Here is a 16,512-nt window from a genome sequence, read left to right as displayed (position 1 = left end):
TTCCGTCTTTTCCATCCCCCTTTCGCCCCCTTCCGTTCCTTTTCATCCCCCGTCGTGGCGACCGAGGGGCTGAGCTAGACAAATAGCTCCGGCGTGAAATACCGCCGCCTCTTTAAAACTTTAAAGTGTTTCGAGTAATCCTAAGGCACGACTTTACATCATGGTTGTACCCCGCCGAGGATACACGCAAGCGTAGAAGGAAATGGAATATCGGTGCGCCCGCGATGGGCTTCCGGCTACGCTTGTGGCACACATCCGGTGACAGCGAGATTTCCCGCAAGATTGCGAAGCGCGCGTAAGTATACTGTTATTACATTATTATATCCCGCAAAATATATATATATATATTTATATACTTTCCGTTATTTTATATATTCTTTTATATTTTAGTTCTTCAACTTTTATTATCTTTATTTATTATTTATTATTATGTTTTTTTTTTAAATAATATTTTTAATAAGATAAGAAAATCGCGCATATAATCGATGACTGTGTATAAAAAGAGAGAGAAAAGAAAATGATATTAATAATTATAATCTAATTATTTATGGACATTAGTGATTTATTTTCTCATTAGGATCATGGTTATGTGAGTGGGAAAAGATAGTGACTAACCTTCCTCAACGACTAAGGTGACAGTATCTGATCGTCCCTCCGTCGGCCTGCATGAATAGTTTCCGACGTCATCTTGCGTCACCGCCGCCAAAGTCAACACAGATACTGTACGTGCCGCATCCCTTACGGTCTCCACATTTATTCCTCCGCGCGCTGCCTGGATGAAGAATATATAAATGAAGGTAAGTAATGGGAAATTTTTGGAATACTTGAAAGATGTAGAAACAATATTCCTTGTTTTTCAAAACTTATGACAAGATTCAAATTTTTCATCTATGTAGATTTTCATAAATTGCCAAAACTTTTATTTAAAAATTTTTTTATTTTAGAAAAAATTATTTTTCTAAAGATATCAGAATTTTGTCACATAATTTTATGTATTTAAGAAAAAAATGAAATATGCGAGTATATTTTGCTTCTAAATATTTCTTACATCATGTTTCATATGCTGAGATCTTGTTTTAATTCAAAACCATATTTTTTATAAATATATATATATATCATTATAAAAGCGCTCGTTACCATCAAATCAATGGAACAAATACAAATTTATTCAGATTACATATATAAATCAATAAATAAAAATAAAATAATTAATATAACATAAAAACTCTCTCTCTTTTTCTGGGATGCATCAAGTTACAAGTCACGCAAGAGAATAATGTAATTTAGCACGCGTTCAAGATAAAATTGCAATATCAAATTTATCGACGTTCTTGGAAATCTCTTCATCACGGTATACTTTAAACATATAAGTAAACTAACTTTAAAACTTATCGCGAACGTGTTCCAGAAACTTGTCAAAAATCCACAAATATATCAGTATATATTATAATTTTCTACGTATATATATTTGTGAAAATTTTCTTAATAAAAGGCAATAAATAACGAGAAGAAAGATATAAGATATAAAGAAAATCTGTCTCAACTCGATGTTTCCAAAAGTTGCCGCGGCAAGCACAATCGCATATCAAGATAATCGCGACAAAACCGCATCGACTGCCAAATCGCTCAACCTTTCCAACCATCATCGTATCGCGCCGAAAGAAACAGCCGACGCAGGCTACTACGCAAACAAAAATGTGGAAGACACGACGATGGAGGCTATATGACCCACATCCCTTCGCGTCGGCCGATGATATACGATCGCTCCTTTTTTACCCCCCTTCCGATTCCCGGTCGTCAAACAGAAATTTCATTAGTACGGCCCCGCGTATCCAGCTGAGGCTGCATTACCTGGAATGTTAGGAGTTTGTTATCCCGAAGCCATTGTACACCCCTGATGGGACGGGTCTGATACGGCGACAATATGACGCACCTCAGGGTGATCGTCGAGCCCGATGGCACCCTTTGCTCCTGGGGTCCTATTATATCCGCCACCGGAGCTGTACTCTCATAACCTGGAAGTCATGTTCGGACAAATATCATGCGGTGGCTGTGAGAAGCGATTGAATGACCGCGTCGTGACGAGATTACTCGCATATCCGATGGTCGAGGGCAACCATAATGCGCTGCAGCGCGCCAGCAAATTTCCTAATCAAATTCAAAGATTCCCGATAGAATCTTGACTTAAAGGAGAAATGTAATTAGAGTTTCTTAACCGATACTTTGCTGAAAAATAATTAAAAATAATTAATTGTAAGCTTATATTGACTGTAAAAAATTATCAAAATATTAATATATTTATTATATTAATATATTATCTAAAAAGAAATAATTCCATTTTCATAAAAAAGTATTCTTTTCTAAAAACAAAAGAGCCACAATAAATATTTTATACATTTATTTTAATTAAATATAACAAAAGCAGTAGAAACATTTGACACATGAATTTATTCAAAGTATTATTATTTATATTTGTTGTGTATCAAAAAACTAATATAAATACAAAGGGAAGATTTTATGCTACTTATACACATTACTTTGATTCAACAAAGGCTTTTATTAAATCTCGGTGAGACTCATTCGATATCAAAACGGCGAACAAACGGCGACACATGCAAAAGAAATTTTTAATTGACAGCGTTATAGTGAGCGCGATATATCGCGCGAATATCCTCTAATTGTTGCAATCCGTCCTCGATTTTAATATCTCAACAAGCGGGATTAACGCATTCTAGGTCCATCTCTCGCCTCCCTTCCTGGCAAGAAGAAACACCCAACGACGCGAGGATGAGCGCATTACCGTGTTCCATCAAGAACACTTGACAAATGTTATGCAATGATTTTAATTAATGCCAGGGTTATATCCACTTTCGTTGCGTCTGTGTTTCGCCAACGCGGCACAAAGTAGAGTACGCTGAAATAGCAAGTAATGTATGTAGTAATACGCTCTCACACACGTAAAGATGTACTGTCAAGCTTGTACATTTTAATTTAGAAAGCAGGGACAAGTACTCATTTAATGTGCGCGAGTTACCACGCATCACTATGTGCATCGGCTTTTATAAAGTGTACCGTAAATTACCTCGCCCCTTAAAAACTCTTCGGTTCGTCACATATATGATAAATTACGAGACAGCTTGCAATTACAAACTTTGATCGCATGACGAAACAAAGTCTCTTTTTCTTTCATAATGCATCGTGTATCTATGCGGTTAACCGCTCGTTTTTATATAGAAATATTATGACTCCTTTCTTTTTAGAAAATAACATACGTAAAAAGTAGAGTATTTATATCGTCGTAAGACGATAAATACTCTAATAAATAAATGAATAATTAATATGTCGATTGCACCACGTGGACTAATTATAATGAAATAATTTCATATGCATGAAAGTAACGTACAATGATACTAATACATTTTTCGTAACTAATCTTGATCACTAACGTAAGTTCTCTCCGAATAAATTAATAATTCGTCATTAACTTTGCAAAGAAGAAAAAAAATTGTCGAAAGTGAGGTTCTCTGTGTGCACCGTATAAAAATATCGAGGCACGTATACATTATTCAACACGAGGACTGCGGTCGAGACTCATTTAGAGGGATGTTCCTATCCCTTAGAACTCTGAACTCTCGACGTGGCCGAAGAAGAAAAGGATACAAAGAATCCATGGTGGGACGGCGAGATTAAGGATAATCCTATTAGACTTAAATGAATCCGGCGACGACTGCGGTCCCTCTAGCGAAATATTATGTTATGCTGTTATTACTATAAACTCGCTCGCCAACGTTTCTGTCTTGAATGCGGTCTCGTTTGTCTTTTTCTTGCCGGAAACTTTGTGGATAAATTCTCTGGCATGATCCGCCAACACTCTCTCTTTCTGAGTAGCAATTCTTAAGTGTGGATTTGACACGTCAGTATGTCGAATGTATATAATTTCGGCCTTATAGATTATTCAATTACGTATTTCTTTCTAATAATAATCTATTCATATAAAATTAAATATTAAATTCTATAATATTACGATTGTAATAGAATAATTGCTAATTACAAGCTGACAAATTACAATACATTTTATTGATATATGATATTATTGATATAATAATGCATTGCATATGATTGCGCGGAGAAAAAATGTACTGTGCCATTATGTCATATTATTATTCGCGTACGCGCAGAGCGTTATATTTTTCTTTGCTTTGTATTTCCCTTTTATTTATCTGTCGCGAAACTTCGACAATATAGCTGGCAGCGATCTGTGACCATCTTTAAGACTTGCATATATCGCGAACAAAAGCGAGAAGAAACTTGGCGCGAGTATATTTATTAGTGGAGTGAAACTGCGTGGAGTGTTCTGAGCGGAAACACGTCATAATACGAAAAGAAATATTCGGTCGCAACTTTGCCATTAAGTCGATGTATAACCATATTTCAGAGTATAATATTTAAAAAAAATATAATAATTAAATTCACTGTATGTTCAGATGCATGAAAATTAAAAGCGATAAAAGAAGTCGATAACATATTGTCAAACATATATATCGTGTTTCCAACATTTGCAAATTTTTGCCAACGTTTTTAATTTCGAAGGATGATATCAAGAGCATGTCCTTTTCATCGAGAGAGCGCAGCTTCTCGTAATCTATCGTTTTGGCGTGAAAAACAAAAAAGCGTAAATTCAAAAACGTCAAAAACGTCAGGAGAGAGAGAGAGAGAGAGAGGACAATATGTCTAAAATAAAACGACGTTACTTAAAAAGAATTATGAAGCGGCTGAAGAAAGTTTGCAAGAAGAATCGACGACGACGGATCACGAGCGTCAAAGCCAGAACGTTGTCGTACTTATCCTTAAGTGATTGATGTCGCTCGGTTCTGCGGGAAAAATAAAAAGCAGCTTCTAATGATTTTTTAAAGGATGTTCGATGTACTACGATGAGAGCGTGTCGGAGTTTATTAATATATTTATAAAAAAATGTGACACGTCATTAATGTCGACTTTCAAGTTATTATATTTTTTGCATACGATATTTCGATGCTAATTTAAATAATCTTTCTTTATTATTATCAAATACTTATATGTCTTTTAGTCTGTTATTACGTATATTTATATTGCTTTTAAATTACTGAACATTGACAATGTGAAAATTAAATTTAAAACGATCCAAGCATTTTCCTTATATATAATATGCGCATATATGATAATAAATTTTCATATAATACACTATAAAGTTTCATAGAGTATTACTGGAAATAACAGAAATAATGCTGGTTCCCGTTCAAAAGTTTGCTAACCATTAAAAGCAATGAAAAGGTATCGCGTAGGTTTTAAGCATACGTTGTAACGCCACTCGTGAAAGTTCGATTTAATCTCTCGTTTCTAGTATTGACTATCCTACACAGATTATGGGTTTTATTATATATTTCCAATATAGTTGTGGCCTAAGCTTTAAACAATTTCCAATACGATCAATTTCACAGATATGCTTTTGAGTTCGCATAAATCTAAATAGTGAAATATTAAATGTAAGATATAGAAGATTCGGCTACTATAAATATACATCAATGTATACACTGATAAAAATAAAATATATATACAGGATGTCCGAAAATTCGCGCAACACCCTTTAAGGAAAGGTAGAGAGTGTTATTCTGAACAGAAAAGTCCTGTACCATTTTTTTCTATAACGCTTAATAAAAGAGTTATTATTGAATGAAGTCTGGCCTATCATCGCCGATCTTCAGCCGGGCGCACGTCGGTGAGCTGTCATAAACAGCTGAGCGCTCACGCACACTACCAGGCGCGCGGCTCACCGACCGTGCGTCCAGCTAAAGATCGGCGATGATAGGTCAGACTTCACTCAATAATAACTCTTTTATTAAGCGTTATAGAAAAAAATGATACAGTACTTTTCTGTTCAGAATAACACCCTCTACCTTTCCTTCAAGGGTGTTGCGCGAATTTTCGGACACCCTGTATATCTTAATTTAATAAAAATAAAGCAAAAATAAATAATAGAATAAACCTTTCAGAAATAAATTATACATATATCAAAATGAATAATATAAAAAAAAAATCTGTATATATATTCAAAGTTCATTATAATTTATTTTTCTAAAATATCAGAATTTTCAATGTTTAGCCGTATTAATCATGTTACCTACATCGCGTCGGTGAAATACTAAAAACAGAATTAATGGCGACAGTGATACCTTACATTTGTAACGATTGTATTACAAGAAAGCGCGTTTTCTTCGCTCGATAATTATCAGTAAGCTTAGCGCTGTACCTCGCGGCTGATTAATCGCGCTTTTTCCAACTGATGCAATCTTAACGACGATTCAACCAGTGTGCTTTTGGTTCCGCTACTTTCCAAGTGGTAAAACAAAGCGAAAATTGCCAGTCGCTCGCGCGATGAAAGTTATGTTTTCAAATCCCTTGGTAACTGGGTCAATCTTTGCACCAGAGGGCATTTTATAGATTTATACCAGCGAAAATTTTTATTACGAAATAATGTTCATCACGCACATTTGATTATTACGTTTATTATCCATAGCGCATATACCGATGAAATTAACAGACGAATTTAAAAAAAAAAAAGAAAAGGAAAAAATAATACTTCTTAACCGGCCGCATTATCGCGATCCGCGCGTAATTCCCAACGAAGTTTTGATTGCATAATTGTACGCTCGTCCGACTTTCCGTGCCGATCAAGAAATTCATAAAATAATTTGCATGATATAATTTCCGACTATACGATACAGGCGTTCCATTTTATATATAGCCCGCATACCCGATTCGGTTAATGCTGATTACGCGGGGAAATTAATTATGCAAGTCTGCGCAAAATATTATCGTTGATATCACAGATGGTAAAATAAGTTTGGCAGTAAAATTAGTAAAATTAGAGCTACAACAAAATGCAAATATGCGTATTTAAATTTTAACAATTAATTTCAATTGTTAAATATATAAATATAATATAAAATTTAATAATACAAATTTTTAAAAATAAAATTTACGCAATACTGAAAATATATTAAATAATGTATTAAATAATTAAAATATCTACTTTAAGGATAAAAAAATAATATTGCTACAAATAAGTATCATTTACAGTTTTTAATTTACATTGTTAGTTATAATCAAGTAGTATATGTCCGTAAAAGTGAAATAAACTTTTTCTTTGATGTAAACAGATTATATTTTTATCGATTTGCGCGCCAGGGATTATACAAAGTTTTTATAGTTGATAAGAATTAATATATTCATTTAAAATTTTTATCCTTATTATACCGACAATCTATTTAGCGTTAATGGGAACAAGATTTCCAGTCGTGTCCTCAAATATGCAACCGATTCGATCGACATAGAGACTGGAACCAAAGAAACGTCACTACTACGTGCCATAAACGTACAGGCTAGAAATATCGCATCACGTTCATGGTATATACTTACTTATACGCGTTTGCTGAGAATATGGCTCGTCATGCCCTTCCGATTTATCCGGATCTAGAAATACAAATACAATACTTTTATGACAAAATACATTTATATCGTCAAGAAGTGAAAAAGACGAAATGCACGATTCACGATCATAAATCTTTATGTCCAGTTCATATTTTTAGCACATTTTTTGCTTCAATCTTTTTGTATCCTACAACTTACGACGGATAAATCATATGTTATTACTTGAAGATTAATTTAAGGAATACATGACAGATATATTTTTACTACGTTCCATGTTTTACTTGCACATCATTTTATAAAGATATTCAATTATTTTCGTAAAAATTTTAATAAAAGAACCAACGCGATTTCTATAAAAACAAAAATGTCGAATTGCTATCGTAAATTGTCGTACGAGGAGTAAACGTAAAGCATGAAATGTGAAGTGGAACGACAATCACCTCGTACTGAGAGCTGCACTGCATACATGATCTTAGGTTCCGTATTGACCTGGCACTCGTACTTGCCAGAATCCGTCTTTCTGGCGTTATCCAGCCTGAGAGTCCAGGCATCGCTGCCTGGCGTATGCTGGGCTCCGAATCGCGCATCCGAGCTGAACGAGAAATTTCCCGAAGTGAGAATATGGAGGTCCCTGCTTCTCATCCAGGAAACCTAAAATCAGAAATGCAATTTACTGGAATAGGAAAACATTCAACAATCTTGAAAAATTTTGACTCAAAAAATTGATCTTTTATCTTCTTTGTTAGATAGCTATATGCATTAAATAAATGTGTGTGATAAAAACAATTTTTTTTTTTTTAATAAAATTTGGAATTATATATATAATATTTGGAATTATATAATGCTTAAAATTGAAATTTATAATTAAAGTGCGTGATATAAATCTTGAGAGTAAATCAATGTAATTACGTATTTAATTAAACACAACTATTTTTATGGCTATACCAAATCATATTCTTTTGTCGCTTGTTAACACTATAATTTGTGAATACTTATTAAATATAAATAATCTACATAATCCACATAAATTCTTAGATTAAGTAAAAAAAAAAAAAAGTACAAAGATGATGTTTTTGAATGCTTTAATCGCAAAAAAATTAAATATAATTCTAGCATTTTTTAGCGTTACCACGTGATATTCTTTACCTAAGTGCGAAAACATCTCGAGTAAATAAGAGAGTTTGAGGTGAACGTGGTAGTTCGGAACTATATAGATCCTTCGCTGTAAGGATACAAACTAGAGGTAGTGGTTGGACGCGCACTCGATAATAGCGGCACTCGGGAAACGTAAAGTTGCCAGACACCGTTGATGACGCGCATTTGTCAGAGTGGCGTCATTTAACCGATACGTGAGACCGCAAACGTCCGTCGTATCGGTGCGACGACCGTTCTCCTTAAAATCCGAGAAGGCTCGCGCACAGAACGCGCACTTGCCTCGCGTAAATCAGCACCCCCTTCATCGCTACGACTTATTTCCCTCGTTCGGTGCACGACGACCGAACACGTAATACGTCGTAATACATAATAATACATTACGACGCAATGATAATAAAGTTAATGGAGCGGAAGCGGGAGAACATGTGGCGCGTAGGATGGTAATACAACGATGGGCGTAATGGCGCTAATGGATGCTCGATTACTCGAGCGGCACGCAATTATTATTAATTATCATCGATACTGTGTCAGTGATAGTATTACCTATGATCAGTATTCTCTTTCCTTCGTTTAGAAACATTTCTCCTCGATTATAATAAAATTAATGATAAATGAGATCTATCTGTAGCTTTGACAAAATCATCAAATGCTATTAATTGCAAGGAAATAATTTTTTTAATTGAGAATTTTATTATATCACATTAAATGCTACGCTCGCGTTACAGAAGAAATTTTAAATGCCTTTTCCAATTCTACTTTAGACACTAAATTAAATGTTTTATTAAATAGAACACAAGTATTAAATGTCATTGTTTATTTTAGTCTTAATTTTAATTATTACACTCTGCTATCAAATAATTAAGTAAATTTAACATTCTGTTTTGTATACAAAAAAAAGTTATGTAAATTAATTTTTTTATAAATAAATATTTAATTTGTTTAAATAAATAATTCTTTAAAAATATTCTTTAAATATTTACACTTTTATATACATTACATAATATAACTGACATTTTTGACAAAGATTTCCTAAAATCCATAATTTATGAATATTATAACACAGCAATTTTTATCCTCCTTTGTTTTAATAGAATTTTTAAACAAAACACGACGAGAGTTAGAAAACTCAAAGAAGATATCCGTTTTAAACTAGCCAAGTACTATGTAATTCTCTCTGATTACTCATTCTCTTTGTCGTATTTCCCTCTGCGTTGTATTAACGCCAAAGTCTCGCGCAACCTACTTTGGAAACATTACTAACACTGATAAATTTCAGAAAAGTTCAGCCATCTCGTTCACCAATTAACGCTCGTATATCGCGTAGTTATCGATGTGCATGTACCATTAACATATAATTAAAATAACTAGAAAGTTTAATCGTCAATATATAGATATTACGGAAATTGAGGTAGAAAATTTCGCGCTATATACAAGATAAAATAGTTTTTGCTTATTAATTATTTTTATTTATTTCTCAATATATAAAATTTATATAAGAACGATATAATCAAAGTTTTTATTCTGTTAAAAAATCTTATCGAATTTCTAATTATTTTCCAGAATTTTTTAATTATTTTCTACAATTATTTCAGTAAAACTGACTGTATATTATTCTTTTCTTCGATGAACTTTTGTCGATTGAATCATTCTTGTTTGTTGGGTCCTTTTAATATTCGTGAAATCACTCTAATAAAATGTTCAGTCTCAGCGGACGTCTGTTGAAACAAGGGAAAATTTTTGCGAGAGCAGCGTCGCCAGCAAAAGATGCAATCCGATGAATATGGTTACCGGACATTGTGCCGTGGCTTATCCGATCCTCATATTTTTCGGCACTCGGCCGACCAAACGGTCGGATATTAGATATCCGGTTATCGGCTGGTAGTCATTTCCGGTCTATACCCAGTTACCATTTTCCCATTGGCTATGCCATGAGACGTTTCACCGTGTATTAGCTTCGTCGATGAACGCCTGGAAATACATGATACTATTGATGATTTGTTGCCATGACGGCGTATCGAAAAAGTTATCGATTCGCGGCCGCAAAAATGCGAGACATCCGCCGCCACGGCGGCTTAGAATGGGTTTTAATATAATCTCACAAGTAGTGACGCGAATTCCAAACGTTGCCAATTTAATTTTATTGCTCCAAAATTTCTAAGATCCCTATGGAAGGATGCTAATAATGATACACAGATGCATCGCAGTGGATTATTATGCAAATATATTATTATTAATATCACCGTTGCTTGTAATTATATTGCATATTAAAAGCTATTATGTTATTCCGAAGAATAATAATTCAAAAGTCTTAACGACTGACGATCTCTTAATTTCAGTGCAAGTCGATTCTATCTTACAAGAAGCATTTAAGCATTCAAAGATAAATCAAGACGTAGTCTTTTAATTCAGGTTATTCGAGAAATTAAATCATGCGAGTTTCTTTGATTCATCACTAGCAGTACCGTCAGATACAACCGAGAACGTCCCATCGACGTGACATCGAGACTACGAGGAGTCCAATAATCTGGTTGACAAGAAAAAAAAAAAAAAGAACGGAGTCTCGAATATTCCATCGGCATGGCGGTGGAACTCGAGATTTATCGTCGTTATTAAAACAAGCGCGGTGATACACGAGCGATCTCTGGTCGGGCAAACGTAGACATTATTCAAAAGGAACAAAAGAAGTCTAGATTAATCGGTAATTAAATCGACGTCGGAATATCGCACTGTACTGATACACGCTTTCTCTCTGTCTCTTTCTCTTCCTAACGACTTGCTTTTCCCAATTTTATCGGTCTGATTCGTAGTTATATATTTGATTATCGGGTGTCATTCGGTTTTAATAAAACATCTCGTTTTATTCGTAATCCGATAAATCCTTTGCCGCGTCATTATAAATCTTTGCATTGCTAATCCGAATGAACAGAAGAAAGCTATTTGGAATACGAAGAAAGCACAGAGAAGTGAAAAAATCAAATTTGCTAACGTATATATTGCCAATGTATAATCAGTGGAAAAATTTTTCGCATTGAATAATCTCCTACTAACGCTTCACTTCTGTAAATTGCTTTCGTTCGTAAAGAAGCACGTTCTAGCTAAATTGCAACCGTTCTTGTGAATACGAAGCAAGTAGCGAATTGTACGACATGTGTTTGCAATATAATGTGCTTATGCATAAGCGACGTTGTAAGGAGAGCGAGCGCATCTATAATTAACTAAAGGTTTCTCATGTTGAATACGCAAACGTGTGATGATTCTGGCAAGGCAGAATCGGCGAAAGATGAAACGAGCAGGATTTACATATACGCGGGCATGCACAACCTGCTATCGTAATATAATAACGTATATTATTACGGAAATTGTTACTAAGAATTTGATTATATGCGAATGCGCATCATATATGCATCAGTTTAAACAATTATTTAAATAAAGACAAGATTTGCTCGTGTCATGCAATAATGCATATATAAATTAAAGAAAAAAAAAAATGAGAAAATCATATATTTAATTACGTCTAGAAATAATAGCATAAAAATCGATCATTTTTTTATATATATATATATTGCAACTATTGATTGAGTTACAATCAGATTCGCAATGAAAGCTAATTTAAGGATTTTTGCATGGACATCGATAAATGTATATTGTATTTATCTTATTAGCGAAATAAATTTCAGGCTTTTAGAGAAATATAGGCACTGTGCAATTTCACATTTGTCACTGCTCGTGATTAAATGCGTAGAATTATGTTATATGACAAATTACTAATTCAGTTTGGATATGTCAATAATTTTATAACAACATTAATAAAGTGTACTAAAAGCATCAATAGTATTAAGAATAATCGCTTTCCATTATATAGAAGCGAGAGAAATCGATTTAACATTTTAACACAATGGAACATAATTCTCTTTATATTCCCAGCAATTTTCATCGAACTTTGCTAAACTTAAAATTCTAAGAAATCTTTCTCTCGCGTATATATATTTTTATATAAGAAAATCAATATGTATACCGTAATCTATAATAATAATCATAATAATAATCCCGTTTAAATCTCGATTGGGGATTTTCTCCGAGAGAAAATGCCTTGGAGGAATCCGCCTTTCGCGGAATGCAGCGCCGCATAATGCAGCCTTCGTGCGGAAAAGGATGACGGTTGCTTCGGCAATAACATTAGAATGGGAGTGGAATTCACCATGCGGCACAACACGTTATACGGCGTGTTGCAGCGGGGGTGGTGTATCACGGCATTTGGTCGTACGCCAGTGTGCCTGAATATACCATCCACGGATGGGTCCAAAATAGAACTGGCTTTGAGGTCGCGAAGGAGGAAGAAGCGGAAAAGATGACTGCGTCGGGCGGATGAGGGAAAAGTCGGAGTCGCCGCGCGGCTGTTAAGGAACGTCTCCTGGATACGGTGGGGGAGACAAAGGACGGCAATAGAGAGCCGACATAACCGCTTTCATCTGCTGCGTCGGCACCATCCGGGATAAAAATGCAACGGCTCCTAGTCGTTCCAACATTTCGCCCTACCTTACGAGCATCCCGCCGCTGCGGTTCGACCGGAATATTCCGCAGGATGGCACCTTATGCATGCCGTTCCACCACATTCGGGCTAGCTTCCTCCCTTTGGAGAAAATCAGCCATCGCGCAAACTTTCCTCGTTCTTCTATACATTACGTGTTGTACGCCATTAGCAACTGCCGAAATGTTCCATCGTGAAAAAGCGTCATCTCGGAGAAGAGAGGAAGCTCTTTCTCTAATTTATTTATTATGTAATGACATATGTATTGATAAATGCATCATTTTATAGATTCTACATAAATTATTGACAATAATCTTGTTAGCCAAAAGACATTCTCCTTCTCGTCTATTGTTTATATTAATTTAGCAAAGATTTTAGCAAAAGTATCAAAACAAAGATATTTTATTCTTTTCATAAGCTCTTCATTTTCAATCTAAATTTTATCTGAATTAAAATTGTTTTATTTCCAAATATCTTGCCGGTTTTATATATAAAAGATGTAATAAAATATTTAAAATAGAGAAATTTTTACTTGATTGCATCTAAAAGTTTAAAAAATTTTACTACATATTTTGTTCATAATCTTTTTTATATTTTTTTTTAGCTGCAATACTTTCCTACAATTTTATTTTTGCAAGCATTAAAAGCGCTTTTGAATTATAAACCTTCTATTATTTAAATTTCTTTCAAAAATATTATTTTCTTCGATTCTTCCGTCGTTTGGCCGTGTCAAGTCAAAGCAATTTTTACCGGTGGTCGTTCGACATCATTTACTTTCCCGTTTACCCGACGAATCACGATGCGACAATCCTGGGTGTGCTTTTGCTCTTTGAGCGGCGGCGTGCGGGGATGTGCGGGGGTGGCGAAAGTTCGTCGATGGAGGCACAATGAATTAAGGGAGTTGCTTGAATCGAGAAAGTCACGAGTAGTCGAGCGAAAAGAACAGCGAGGATAGAATCATGAGAAAGCTTGCACTAGAAGAAAATCCTTGATGGCGCCATCGAATCAGTGTTCCTCCAGGTAAATTATTTACTTCTACTTTCGCATCGACAATAAGAATCGCGGCCGTCGTCTTTCCATCACAAACGATGCGACGGTGTATTCGTTCTTTGAGATTCGATAAAATTGACTTGGCGCTTTCGATTTACATTTGGTTAAAGCTGTTCGTCCAGCATAACCGAGATTCGCAATCTTTGTGATTCTCCGTTGTTATTTTTTAGTTAAATTAATAGTTGCGAATTTAGAAATTGCACAATTAAGGAGACTTTCTTTTGACAACTATTGATGTTTATCTTGAAATAAAATACTTTGCATTTTATTATTTCACGTGGCAGATAATCCAATTTAATTAAGAATATATGTAGATATCTTTCTGCGCAATAAAAAAAGACACAAAAATCTCATAAATCATAAAGATGCTTTCAAACAAGACACAAAATAAATCTTCGTTTATAATTTATTACATATTATAAACTTTTGGAATCTAAACGTTTGTGTTTTGGCAAACTTCCTCGCAGTTCTTCTCAATGAAAAGGTGAAAAATTTACGAATCCTCGCGTAACCATGCATTGCGTAATCCTCTTCGACACTCGGACCGTGTGCCATTTCCGCTCGGCGGAACAATTTTTACACTGGCCGGCCAACAGTTTCTACTTTTTCCGATAAACGAAATCGGATTAAAAAAAACGGACGGTGCGTATTTTTCCTATCTATACGCGGATAAAAAAAATGTCACTACGTAGGTAATGTTTGCCGGCGAAAAGCTTGGCCAGATAAGTTCACGGTATATAATTTTATGCAAGGTATGGCGTTTCACTTCAAAAAATCATCTATTGAAAATATCGATACTCTACTGAAAGTAAATTTCGTTGTGATGTAATTTTTTTTAATTTATGTGTAATTTCAACAAAATACAGAAATAAAATTATTTATTTTAAAATCATTGTCTTTTACACGTACTTCGAATAATTCATAGTGTCGATCGACAATAACTTTTCAAGTACCGTAGTATATTTTTTGTCTGTTATTTTATGATTTTACACTCTATTCAAACATGATTCTATGTAAATAATAGTCTAATTAAATATTTAATTTTTTGACATTTTATTTATTTCGAAAATTCTCACGTTTATCACGAATTTTCAAGTATTATTTCTTCGTGACGGCATCACAAATATCTGCGAACGTACGATTCTGATTTCGACTAATCTAAACTAATCGACAACCAACAATAGTCTCGGGGTCATCGGATTTTCATCGATTACCTTTATTGCGTTACACATTGCGCCAACCATGGCAGTAATGGCATTCGATTATCCGTGTGTTTCTGACACTCCGCGTAAATTAAAATCCGGTGTGTTCTGGTCTGTCCGCACCGACAATTCGAAGATGTAAGAGAAAACTGGGTCAGAGAGGAAAACAAAAACTCGGTATGTTCTGTCTTCTTTATGTCTGCGAGAGATGCGATCGATGCTGAATGCGTGAGACCGACCAATTGTAAGAGATGTGAAAACATCTTTTTTTTTATTGCTACTGACTTTTATTTAAAATTTACGCTATTAATGGAAATCTAATAAAATTTGGAGAATATCCCTTTTAAAAGTACTTTCGTATACATTCTGTAAAATCATAAAAATTACACACAAAAATCAACTCTATAAATATTATAAATAAAATTGTATTCTCTTTCCTTTTCTTCTCTCCCTCGAAGATTAAATGTTAAAGATTTTTTAAATTCTTTATGTATCAACCTATACAATAAATAAATGCAATTAAAATCCAATTAAATGCATTATCTAGAAATATGATAATTTTAAACATAACATTTGATCGCTCGCAAGACTGCCTCCAATTTTCGATAGAGGCGAAGGAAACTTTTTCTTTCCTTTTCTGCTCAACACGATCTCCTGCGGGATTTTTGATAATATCTACACCCGAGCGATCCAATTATTTTTTGCCATTATCCATATACCACCTCTTTTCCCGGACGTCCTTAGAGAGTTTACTTGCCTTCTTATATAACCGTAGAAAAAGAATCGAGACCGAACGGACGAAGGCTGAAATTCGTCAGGCGGCTTTGTCGCGTTTGCTATTGTATCATATAAAAGGATGGCCGACTAACTGGATCTCGATGTATCGGGACTGAGTTCATCTGAGAATGCAACACACAATTTACTTTGCATAATTTAGTGAATCGCGATCGATGTATGTTTAAGGACGATGCCAAAAGCAAACATGCAAAATCCAGTAGAATAATAATGCTAATATTATAATAATATTATAATATTATAATAAATTATTATTAATTATATTTATTTATTATATTATTATATACTAATTATTATTAATTATTATTAATTATA

The 16,512-nt window shown here is 34.3% G+C and overlaps 1 protein-coding gene across 8 annotated transcripts in view; it reads right to left on the bottom strand.

Moving 5' to 3' along the window:
* Positions 1-16,512, bottom strand: part of LOC126855309 (zwei Ig domain protein zig-8-like) — a 105,254-nt gene that overhangs the window by 9,564 nt on the left and 79,178 nt on the right. For all 8 annotated transcript variants that reach the window (XM_050602848.1, XM_050602843.1, XM_050602847.1 and 5 more), the window contains 4 exons: positions 7,908-8,118; positions 7,456-7,509; positions 1,852-2,015; positions 616-772 (listed from right to left, as the gene is read on the bottom strand). In XM_050602848.1, coding sequence (XP_050458805.1) covers positions 616-772; positions 1,852-2,015; positions 7,456-7,509; positions 7,908-8,118 — 586 coding nt within the window. The remainder of the gene's footprint in view (positions 1-615; positions 773-1,851; positions 2,016-7,455; positions 7,510-7,907; positions 8,119-16,512) is intronic.

This window comes from Cataglyphis hispanica, chromosome 15 (assembly GCF_021464435.1).
Source record: "Cataglyphis hispanica isolate Lineage 1 chromosome 15, ULB_Chis1_1.0, whole genome shotgun sequence".
NCBI lineage: Eukaryota > Metazoa > Arthropoda > Insecta > Hymenoptera > Formicidae > Cataglyphis > Cataglyphis hispanica.
Note: the sequence above shows the minus strand (reverse complement) of the source record. Positions and strands in the feature narration are given on the sequence as shown.